The 12,795-nt window shown below is 40.6% G+C and overlaps 1 protein-coding gene across 1 annotated transcript in view; it reads right to left on the bottom strand.

The window, feature by feature from the left end:
- The window catches only part of SMPX (small muscle protein X-linked), a 53,485-nt gene that overhangs the window by 24,987 nt on the left and 15,703 nt on the right, over positions 1-12,795 (bottom strand). The window contains exons 3-4 of the mRNA XM_056131246.1: positions 12,157-12,243; positions 6,658-6,806 (exon numbers count right to left, since the gene is read on the bottom strand). Coding sequence (XP_055987221.1) covers positions 6,672-6,806; positions 12,157-12,243 — 222 coding nt within the window. The 3' untranslated portion in view covers positions 6,658-6,671. The remainder of the gene's footprint in view (positions 1-6,657; positions 6,807-12,156; positions 12,244-12,795) is intronic.

Genomic DNA, 12,795 nt, shown 5'->3' with positions numbered 1-12,795 from the left:
AATTTCCCTCTAGGCCCTGTTTCACTGGATCCTGCAGGTTTTGATTACTCGTATTTTGTTGTTGTTGTTAATCTACGCATATTTTCTTATTTCCCCTTTGATTTCTTATTTGATTTCCTGGTGATTCAGGAGTGTGCCGTTTAAGCTTTACAATTTGTGGATCCCCCAATTTTCTTGTTGGTTTCTCTCATTTCAATCATCTGTGTCTGAGAACATATTTCACACTATTGCAAGCCTTTAAAATGTATTCAGACTTGGGCATTTTGTGGGGGGGGGAGTTGTCTTTTATTTTTTTGTAGGGGTTCTCTCTAGTGGTGCTGGGGACCACCAGAACTATATCCGGTAACGCACAAGCAGCCATGCAATACTGGGTTCAAATCAACTCAGGGCCCTATGTGAGTCAGAAGTGCTCCAGTCCTTTATGACAGCGATGACCCTCAACTGAAACTCACTTTGTAGGTGAACATGTGCCCTTCCTAGACTGTATGCCATGTGCACTTAAAAAACAATGTGTACTACTGTTGGCTGAAATGTTCTGCAGATGACGGCTGGGTCTTATTTGGTTAACAGTCTTGCTCAATTCCTTTACTTCCACTATCATCCAAATACTTATGCTCCCCAACGAAGTCATATGTTAAACCCTAATCCCCAATATGATGGTTTGTGGAAATGGGGTCTTTAAGAAACAGTTAAGTCATGCAGAAGAGTCTTCACGGATGGATTAGTGTCCTTCTAAAAGAGATCCTATAATCGGGTTTGAGTGTTGGTACAGTGGGTAGGGCACTTGCCTTGCATGGGGTCGACCCCAGTTCAGTCTCTGGCATCCCATATGATCACCTGAGCACCACCAGGAACAATTTTTGAGTGCAGAGCCAGGAGTAAGCCCTGAACATCGCAGGGGATGGCCCCAAAAGAAAAAAAAATAGATCCTAGAGAACATCCTTGCCTCTTTGCCCCTAATGTTATAGGGAGATGTGTTCATAGATGTCTATGAACCAAGAACACACCCTCTCCATACAGCATATCTACTGGTACCTAGGTCTTTGGCTTTCCAGACTCCAAAACTTTAAGAAATAAATTTCTGTTCTTTATACCTAGTCTGTGGTAGTCTGTAAAAGCAGCTAAAATAGACTTTGACAATTTCCTTGTTGTCCTACCTAGTTGTTCCCTCAATAATTGACGATGGGGTACAGAAGTTTCCTGCTATTGCTATTCAATTGCCTATTTCCTCCTTTGGTTGTCAGCTTTCGCTTCACATAATTTGGGAATTTGTTGGTAGATGCTAAGTGCGCTTTTTAAGTGAGTGTCTTGGGTACATCAATTTGCCCTCCTGCCAACATTCTCAAAATTAGCCCTTGAATCAGCAGGAGTCACAGTGATGTGTAATGCTTAACATTTAACAATAATAAACGCCTTATGTTCCTGATCAGAGATGGCATCAGTCAGAATGATTGTCTGGTAAATAATGTCTTATCTGGACATATTCTTGGAAAAATAAAGTCAGAGAATTCTTGAAAATTAATTGTTTTTTCTTATTTTACTTATTTTTCTTGCCTTGTAAGGAAGATAAATAAACTTCAAAAATGACTCTAATTGTTCAGCTTCCGGGAAGATAAGGTACAATTAATAACTTAAAGTCAGATTTCTGAGCCCTTTGTTGATGACAGTCAATAATGTAACCTTCCGCTCTTGCAAGAAACATTAGTCTTGCTGTTTAGTGGTACTCTTCTTGAGAGTACAAGAATATGGATCTACATGAACACATTTCTCTGGGACACCATACGTTTTTGGTCAGGGTATCAGCAGATGGAATATCAATATTCTATAGAAATTCTGTGTGCTCACGATATATCCAGGACACTTCAACCTTGAATATATAAACAAACCCAGTTCCTCTTCATTAAGTAATATGAGATAATAAACAAAATGCTGGGGGTGAGCTAGAAGAAGGAAGTATTTCTTTCCCAACAGAACATAATAATTGTTCTTTTTAGATTAAAAAAATGCAGAATTAATCCTGGCTGACCACTGTGGAGTATGGGATAGTGACTCACTTGAGCTCATGGGGCTGTGTGTGGGCGCACACAGCACCATTTCTCCAGTATGATCTACTGCCTACTGATTGACCTCAAAAGACTTCCTGATGCAGCTCTATTCAGCTCCCAGAGGCAAATGGGAAGTAATTCCATAGTGTCTCACTTCTACACAGGACTAAAGCCTATGGACTGTGTTATCAATAACCATTACTATTTTGTATATTTCAGAAAGGTTTAGTGCATAATCGCGAAATCTGACTGCCATGGTCATTCTACAGTGTCCAATACAGACAGGAGGAGTTGCTGCTACTTCAGATGCCTATTTATTTCTAGTACTTCATCAGTTCCAGAGTTTTCAGCTGTTGCTGCCTTTGTATTCATGAATAAAATTGTAGTATTTATGTTAATCTTTTATTATCCTTGAAATTGTTGCATTCCCACCACTGAAGATACCTTTTTGGCTCCTCCCCAATTCCTTGTCACTGAGTTCTTTTACCAGTTGAAAAAGAAGCATTTGTGTGGGCAAGTTGTAGAGCCTTATTTGGCTCTGCTCTAACAGATTAAGTCTTGAAGGACTGTTTTATTCCATCAGGCTGGTACATTTATGATGCTCTGAAAATCTCAAATCTCTGAGCCTCTGTTGGTCTTAGTGTTCAGTTCTATGGTCTTTTTCATTCAATCATGAAAAAACAATCTGCTTGAATGAACCACTGACTAATGATTCATGGTTCAGGTAGGTGACAAAGTGATAAGACAAGACGTAACTCAAATCTTACCTTTATATGCAATTATTGTACACTAACATGTTCAAATTATAAAAATTAACATAACTTAAATCAAATGAACCACCAAGTAAAATTATTGGTCAATATTATTTAATAATTATTAATTAAATAATTTTAAATTATCAAAAGATGCTTAAAATATAGCTTATATTAGCTCCTTTTATTTGAGTTAAATTTAAAAGATGCTTATTACCAAATAGATTTCTGCACATTGTTGTGGCCATATTGCATGTATTTAGAAAATGAAATTTTCCAAAAGCAAATGAAGATAGATTCTTCAAGAAATACAAACTTGAAATTAATATTTCCCATATAACCAATATAAATCAATATTTTCTAATTAATCAAGAAATAAAATACAAGTAAAGAAAATCATGTTATGCTGGAGATGGAAATTACTAGTGATTTCTGTCTTTATTTTGATTCCCCAAACCATTAAACCATATAAAATGTCTCAAAATGGAATTTTGAACATGTTTGTGTCTAGAAAAGTCATCATCTTCCACAGTGAATTGGAACAACATGTCTTGTTGACATTTTGCACATCAATCATACTCTTTTATCTTGAAAACTGTTCGGTATAATAACAAGTTGTTAAATGATGACTGGTCCAGGGTAATTGTTGCTTATATCCACTGGGTCAACCAACATTAAGAATGTTATCCATGTCCATGAACCATCACTATGATGTTTCCAAAATAGGACAAATTCATAGAATTGTGGAGTCAGAAGCAAGCCAACTTCATGCCTCTCTAACAAGAAATAAAGATCAGTTCCCTGGCTTAAAATTAGGCTGTACTGATTTGAAATTCAGATCAATTACCCTAACAACACAGGCTTTTACTTTTCTATGAAATAAGGACCAACAGGCCTCTGACTAGCTTTGCTAACCTGGGTTCGATCCCCAGTATTCCATAAGGTCCCCTGACCACCATTCTGGGTATGGCCCCCCAAAGAAAAAGATTATTTATTTTGGGGACTGGAGAGAGAGTAGAGGGTAGGGTTCTTGCATGTGGCTGATGTAGGTTGCATTGCCAGCACCCCATATGGTTCCCTGAGCAGCACCAGGAGTGAGCCCTGAGCGTAGGGCCAGAAGTAAGCCCTGAGTACTTCTCAGGTGTGGCCCCAAAATAAAAACCAGAAAAGTCGTGTATCTAAATTCAGCGGTCTTGGTTTGGTAATGATAATAAATGCTACCAAAAGCTCATTTCCATGACTCAGAAAGAAAGGGATAGACATAGAAAGATTGCATTCATCTAGGGAACATAAAGTAACAAAATAGGAGACTAACACCCAAGAATGGCCGAGATTAGAACCAGGAATTTTACTCCATGACTTGGAGGCCAGCCACACATGCTAGGGGAAAAGGGAGCTCAGATAGAGAGGGGAGCACCAAATAAAGGGTGTTGGGAGGATCCTCCCAGGATGGGAGAGGCATGCTGAAAGTAGACTATAGACCAAACATGATTGTCACCCATTGCCTCTTTTGCAAACCACAACACCCAAAAGGAGAGAGAGAACAAAAGGGAATGCCCTGCCACAGAGGCAGGGTGGAATGGGAGGATGAGGGGTGGGAGGGATACTAGGATCCGTGATGGTGGGAAATGGGCACTGGTGGAGGGATGGGTATTTGATCATTGTATAATTGAAACCCAAGCACAAAAACTTGTAAGTCTACAACTGTACCTCATGATGTCTCACTAATAAAAATTTTAAAAAATAAAAATAAATTTTAAAAAAAGTTCATTTCCATTCTCCAGGCTTTCTCAGAAGAAAGTTCTGCAACTTTCTCAGAAGAAAGTTCTCTGGCATATCAGAGCGTCTCATCTTATCTTGGCAGCACAAGCGGAACTGAGTATGACAGTCAGCCATGAATTTGTTACATTCTGTGAGAATTAATTACCGGTGTGCACAGCCACAGCCCCACTTCAGGTCAGGATGCAGATGTGTTGCTGCTTTTGTCACTCTGTCTCTCTCCAACTTCCCAGGATTCAACCTGTGCTCATAGAATTTGCTGTGTTTGATTCATACTCCTTTGTTCTTTTATGTAACTGTGCTTAGACTGCAAGATACTATTTTGTTCTTTTAACTCAAAATGGCAAGCTTCCTCTTTCTCAGTACCATCAAGAAATCTTTTTGGTAGAACTAACTGGTAAATACTTTAGTAAGTCGATGTAACTGTGACAGGTAAGGTTGCCACAATGCATGGGGTGTCTCAAGAATGGTTTTCGTTTGTGGACTGGAGGGATAGTACAGCGGGTAGGGTGTTTGCCTTGCACACAGCTGACCTGGGTTCGATCCCTGGCATCCCACCTAGTCCCCCAAGTTCCGCCAGGAGTAATTCCTGAGTGCATAGCCAGGAGTTACCCCTGAGTATCACTGGGTGTGACCCCAAAAAACAAAAAAAATAATAATTATAATAAAAGAATTTTTTGGTTTGTGTTCTGTCTATAGGAAAGGACACTCTGCCATCAATGTCAACAGATGATTTTACTCTAATACCCATGGGAGGGGTGTGATTCATCTGTAAGTTGTGGGGGAGGAAGGGATGAAACAGTATAACAAGTAGATGATAGCATTAGCTTGGAATTCAGACCCCTTTACGAAATGTGACAGATAAGGAAATCAATCGAAGACTCATCTCAAGAATAGAGTTTTACTGGGTGTTGTCAGATAACAACAGGGCTGGAGTGACAGCACCGCAGTAGGGTGTTTGCCTTGTGCGCAGCCAACCGGGCCAAGCCGGGTTCGATCCCTCTGTCCCTCTCGGAGAGCCCAACAAGCTACCAAGAGTATCTCATCCGCACGGCAAAGCCTGGCAAGCTACCCATAACGTATTCAATATGCCAAACACAGTAACAAGTCTCACATTGGAGACGTTACTGGGCCCGCTCAAGCAAATGGATGAACAACGGGAGGACTGTGACTGTGTCAGATAACAGATAAGAGAAACAGTAGTATCTGGTATGTGATGCATGATTTTAAAATGTGTCTGGTGTTCAGCACATAACACTAATAAGTATTAGTTGGACACATGAATTAATGTAATGATTAAACAAATGAGTAAATAAATAGATAATCAGCCAGATAAAAAGTGCCTGTTCTATGTTCCTAATATAGATTCCTCTCCTCTCAATAGAAACCTCTGCTTAAGAAATGGAATAACCTGAGTCCAGACAGATAGTACAGCAAGTAAGGTGCTTGCCTTGCACAACTGACCCAGATTCTCCTATGACCCTTGTCCTATGGCCCCTGAGTTCATAACCAGAAGTAAACCCTGAGCATCACCGGTATGACCCAAAAAAACAAACAAAGAAACAGAAACAATTTGGGCCAGAGAGTAGAAGAGTTAAGGCAGTTTTCTTGCATGCAGCTGACCCAGTTTAAATCCCACGTACTATACATATGGTCCCCAAAGGACCTGAGCACGAAGTCAGAAATGGCCTCTGAGCACCACTGGGTATGATACCACACACACACACACACACACACACACACACACACACACACAAGAAATGAAATAAACAGTGAATTTTTGGATTTGGTAATGTTGGATAAAAGGAGATTTATCCCCAGTATCTCAAAGAAGGATGATGGGAACCAGTTCCACAATCCCCCACCCCCCCCACCCCTGTGCTGAGAGAATTCTCATACACCCAGGCAGACATTATAGAATAAGACAGGCCCAGAGGTATGGCTTTACATACTAGAAAACTTTCATGCCAGAGGTAATGGTCTAAATGGAAGGTTCTGATACTTAATAAACCTTCAGGGAGTCCATGTGCCTTCTGTGGTTTAACATTTCCTAGTAATCTATTTGAGGGATTTTCACTCACCTCTTTTCTTCTAATTACTGTTCAGCTTTGGGGACATACTTCAGTTCACTCTTAATATTCTGGATCTCTGATAGATTGACCGCAGGTCCTGGAAGCTTCTTTGCTCCTGGCATTGGCTTCTTCTCCTCCTCTGAGGTGGGAGGAGCACCCTGAAGAAAAGGGAAAGAAAACAGAGAGATTCAGCTAATTTAAAAAACACAGTGCATGTCTCTGGGTCAGAGACATAATTCAGAAAAATATTTTTTAAATAATGTCAGACAACAGAACTGATGGTACCAATGGGGAAGAGAAGGGAATAGTGCCATGGACAGAGGCAGAGGTACGTTGGCACTTTGGTGGTGGGTGTTTTGTGGCAATGATGTACTGCTAAAACATCTTGTAAACTAATATTACCTTTAATAAATTATAATTCATTTCAAGGGACTGGAGAGATACCACAAGTGGCTTAAGACACTTACTTGCCTTGCATGCAGCCAACCCTGGTTTAATCCCTGGCACCTCATGCTTGGGGGCCAGCACCATCAAGAGTTATCACCAAGCATAGAGCTGGCAGTAGTGCCCAGGACTACCAAGTGTGGACCCTGAAATCACCCACAAGTTTTTCCCCTAAATTTTATTTTATTTTTATAAAATTGCTCACAATAATTCATTACATTTATCATTCAGACACAAGTTTTTAAAAGAAAGAATAGTACCATCAACTAGCACCACCCAGTCCAGTTAGTGACTTTAGTAACAAACATTGTGAGATGTGACAATCATCGCAAATAAATTTTTATTGATCTAAGCTTTGATAATTTCATTTACTTTTATGTTATAACAAACAATATGAAGTACATTTGTTTGTGTCTGCTAAAGAAGCAGGCTGGGGCAGTGGATGAGAAACTGGGGACACTGACAAAGGGTAGGGCACCCTGGTGGTGGGAATGCTGTTGGAACATTTATTGCCTGAAACAACTGCATTATAAAAAACTTGGTAAATCATGATGTTATAATTTTAAAAAGCTTTAAAGAATAATGTCATAATGTAATTTTATGTGCTGTTAGGACATCTTCAGAGTTTCAAAATTTCCCTGAATTTTAAAGAAAGTTGAATAAAGTTGGAAGAAGAAAATAAGAAATTTCCACAGGACTCAGAAAGTATTAGAGTGTTGTTAAATGTTTGATAATTAATTAAAAAGTACCAGGAGTTAGAATAATTTGTATTTCCAGCAATACAAAATAAATTATCCAGCATCTGCCTTTTCGGCATGTTTGAGTGGTGGTGGGAAAATTCAAAATAATGGTGGTGGGAAGGTGTAATGGTGGTGGGACTTGTGTCAAAATATTGACTGTAATCCATTATTGTGAACAACTTTATAGAAAAATTTTAAAAGGTGATAAAAAAAAGAATTTGTACTTCCAAGGGAAATACAAGATCTCATTTTATTTGATGTCAAATAATTATAATATACCCACATAGGAGAGACCTATATGTAGAGCTTTAGTGTACCCTGGTTCCAACAATGGCTTAGTCTGGGAGTTTCCACATTTTTGTTTTGTTTTGGATGCAGTGGCATTATTCCAAAATAATCTCTGGGAAGCATAAACAAACTGAAATAGACATAAACAAACCCTCTTGGATATGGATGAGCTGGTATGGTGCAAGAGAGGCCCAGTTTGCCATTCCTGCTTTAAGTAATTTGAATTTCCTGTTATTGAATGCTTTCTCGTTGAGGCAGCTGTAGGACAGAACATTCTATACAGGACATTCTATACTTTTTTTACAGTATTAGCACCATGAATACTGGCTTCACACACACCACACACACACACACACATTTGTTCACTGACTGATTAATCCCAAGAAGTAGCATCGTGACAAATCTGTGTGTCTCTGCATACAGCAAGGACACACATTAAAGTGACTGTAGAATAATAAGATCAGTTGCTGTGAGTGGCTCAGAAAACTCTTTACTACAGAAGAAAGTCTCTCATTAAGATTCTCCTATTAGGCCTCTGCAGCCCTACAAGAATGTATAGGAGGCGCATTTAACCACTGAAACAGCCAGGAAACGCCTCCCGGATCAGATTACAGCAGTTCTGGGAACTGTGTGGCCCAGCTGCTTAGCTCTGAGGCCAGCCCATTGTCATGCTGAGGTCATGCTTCCCACAGCTGCTCTCCACCAATAACTGCACTAGCAGGTCCTAAGGCAGGCAGAGCCTGGGAGCCTGAACACTGCAGTCAACAGGAGGAACTCCTGCAGGAATTTTCCCTCCACACGGCCTGAGCCTTAGGCTGCAACTGCCCAACCCCCTCTTCTCCCATATCACGGTCTGATGACCTGGCATTTTTCTTACCAGTGTTTTCCTGGAGACAGATCTTGCAGCTCTACTCTTCAGGCTCTGCTTTTTTAGAGGACCCAAACCTGCACTGTGCTGGTGTGAGACTGGCAGAGTTCCATCTGCCCATCCAACACCTCAGTGAGCCAAAACGGTTTCAGAACAAAGGAATCAGAAACTGGACATGAGCCTCGGGTGCTAGCCCTGTGTCCAGCTTCACTCGGCCACTCTGAAGCACTCTTAGAGGACCTTAAAATCGATGCTGTTGGGGCTGGGGCATTAGCATAGCAGGTAGGGCGTTTGCCTTGCACTCGGCCCCGGGTTCAATTCCCAGCATCCCATATGGTCCCCTGAACACCACCAAGGGTAATTCCTGAGTACAGAGTCAAGAGTGACTCCTGTGCATTGCCGGGTGTGACCCAAAAAGAAAAAAAAATGCTGTTTTGGCCCCATCTGGCTTCTTCATCTAGTTCTCAAATCAGTGAGGGTTTCCAGGGAAAGCAAAGACAGTGATCAAGCTTCCCCAACTCTCACCAAGAACTTGGGAGACCTGTCCTTTATAGAAATATTTTTAAATTGCTTACTTGAGGCAATGAGCAGAAATATAAAACCTTGAGATTCTGTTCTTCTACTAAGGTCCCATGGTTTTCCCTACAGTCATTTTCTTTGAGTCTGGCATAGTGCTGATGAGCTAGCTTTCTGGTCTCACCCATAAGAAATGATAAAGTAGCTCAATGTAGACTCCACGGGCTGTAAATATCTGGAAAATATTGTACAATTCACACAGCTAGAGGATGGGCTTCATCTCATTATGCATGCACATTCATCCGTATAAATGCACATTTAGAAGCAATCATTAAAACTGTTAAACTTCCACTTGGAGGAAAATGTTTCCTCACTTATAAATGTTCCCAGGTTGTTAGGTGGGTAGATCTCAATAAAGAAGCAAGAAGGAGAGAAATGCTTCCAGTTCCTTCTGTTAAGTTTCGGAGTCAGTCACATTCACTCTCTTTGTAATATCAAAATGTGCTGTATTGGCATATTAAATATATAAAGCCAGTGTACGAGGTTATATACAAAGGTTTCATACGTGAACAAGCACAGATAATGATTCTATGTAATATTAGGCACTTTCAAGTTATTAAAATCTCAAAGAACTGTATTTTTTGTTTATCAACAGACTTTCAGCTTTTGATTTAGTATGGTTCACATATAATGGAAAATTCTAAGTGGATTATGGAATAAATACATATTATATCTTTCAGGAAGACTGAGCCATGCATATGCTGAGCTGAGTCATCTTTCATCTTTTAAAAACATAATACAAATCATTTTATTTCTTCTATGAATTTATTATAAAGAATATAATGAAGACATGAACAGCAGGGTTCCTTCCAGATAACCACAATTTGGCCAATAAGGACATTCTTCTTAACTTTTGTAAGTAGCTACCTGAATTGGGAAAGGACATGGAAGGCATTCTTTGGTTTAGACAAAGAATTTAAGAGAAGCCTTATCAGCCTCAGTACTCTTCCCAGTTCCCAGTTTTACGAATGGTTGTTGTCAAGGGAACTGTTCCTTTTAGGGCGACAGAATATTTGTGGAATTTGGCAGAATGGTGAGTCATTTTCCAAATCTCTATCTAGCCCTTTTCTCCCTTTTGACTACCAGATGTTCTATTGAACTTTCCTCTACACTCTTCTCTATGGGGCAAAATAGTCTGATGTAATAGTTCACACTCAAACACTGAAGACTTAAGAGAGGAAACAGGGGGAAATGGAATTACAAAGAAATGGAGGTACAGGAAGAATTCCTCTGACTCCCACTTCCGCCTCCCCATACCTATTTCTTATAACATGCAAAGTAATTAGGCCCAGAAGTTCATCATGAAAAATGCTTCTCAGGCTGTGCCATGTCATTTATATCACTGATATTTCTCATTGTGACCCGCTGAAGAATGAAAGGGATCATATTTTGCAGACTCAGAAAAACCTGACCAAAGTTCCAGATGAGTTAACTGGGTGGCCAAGTTAGTGGCATCAGAATGTGAGATTGTGCGGTGTTAAAGTGTAGAGCTGCATCTTTTCAACTTTATGCTCAAATTTTTTATTTATCATAGGTTATCTCATAGTTGAAATTCCAGATTGACGGTGTCTCAAGTACACTTACTCACCCTTTCAGAAATTCTTTCTATTAGTAGGAGAAATCTGGAACCCCTAATTTAGGATCATGTCAGGAATACTTATTTTTGGGAAAATGAAGGATATATATCAGGCAGCCAACATTGTGTTGGGAAGGTAATGGTTGTTCTTCTGAGAAAAATACCAAATGTCACCTGCAAACATGTTTAAGGTTTTTTAATATATAAATAAAACACATTATTCTATGTCCTGTGACTTTATTTTAGTACGGCAGAGCCTGGCAAGCTACCCGTGATGTATTCCATATGCCAAACACAGTAACAAGTCTCACAATGTTACTGGACCCACTGGAGCAAATAGATGAACAACGGGAGGACAGTGACAGTGACAGTGATTAACTTCTTAGGTAGCTGTACTCAGTTAGCACTGAAATCACTGCCCTTCTCTTAACTTCATTCAAATTTGTTTCTGACACAGTAACTTCAAGAGTTGCACATATCACAGATAGCACAGAGGGTAGGGCAAGATACTCTCAGTAACTTGCTGGGCTCCCCAAGAGGGGCGGAGGAATCAAACTCGGGTCGGCCGTGTTGGCCGCATGCAAGGCAAACGCCCTACCCTCTGTGCTATCACTCCAGCCCAAGAAGTTAATATTGATACTATATGATGAGTCCCTGGCCCACATCCATTCATATATTCTATCTGAGAGGTGACCGTCACCTTGCTTCTGCCCACTGTTGCTCAGAAATTGGAGTTTTGTTCATTTATTATGTGGTGCCAGGGAGCAAATACAGGCCCTCACACATGCAAAAGAAGTGTTCTCCTGCTCAGTCTTATCATTGCTCCTGATTTGTTTCTTTTTATAGAGGCAACAGCCCACACCCAGCAGGGCTCAGAAAGTGTGCAGTGCTGGGGATCAACTCCAGGACCTTGCACATGTTCAGCATTTGGGCTCTACCACAGGAGCTATCCCCCCCAGCCCTGATTTTTTGGAGGGCCAAGACAGTACTGACTTCTGCCAAAACGTTTTCCTCACCTCCTCTGTTTCTGGAGTGCTTTCTTTTCTTCTTGGGGGTTGCCCAGCTCCTGGTCTAAAGGCCCCCATAGGTATATTGATATTTGCCTGAAAGAGAAAACAGGGAAGATTTAGTGCAAGAAATAGCAATGACATTCTGAGGCTGTAATCTTCATGAGGAGCGAAAACATCAGAAAGGTAAATCTTCAGAGCTTTTTATCTCGAGAAAATTGCCGTAACGAGAGCACAAAATATGCTAACGAAAATGCAACTTCCATTTATTACAGCTTTTGGGTACTCCTTCTGAGGTCGCCTCAGCAATTTCAAAAATCCCTTTTGGATGGAAGAATTCGAAGACAGTTTGTTCTGACTGTTGCCCTCCTGTGGCGCTTAATAGTTCTCCTCCCCTTTGCCACGAGGAAGGAACACATAATGATAGGGCGGAAGGAAGCAGCAGACTCAGAAGTCATCCCACACGTTCGCACCCCCTCAGGTTCTTTCAGATTTACTACGGGAGGGGGCAACCATGCTCCAGCGTTGCCTCCACAATTCAGTACTGTCTGCAGCTTTCTCCCAGTTTCTCAGTCCTCTCACCACGATGTGAGTCAGGGCAGAAGGACATGGGGCAGAGTCAAATTCTGGAGTGTTCCAATTCACAGA

This window comes from Sorex fumeus, unplaced genomic scaffold (assembly GCF_029834395.1).
Source record: "Sorex fumeus unplaced genomic scaffold, SorFum_2.1 ptg000086l, whole genome shotgun sequence".
Lineage (NCBI taxonomy): Eukaryota > Metazoa > Chordata > Mammalia > Eulipotyphla > Soricidae > Sorex > Sorex fumeus.
Note: the sequence above shows the minus strand (reverse complement) of the source record. Positions and strands in the feature narration are given on the sequence as shown.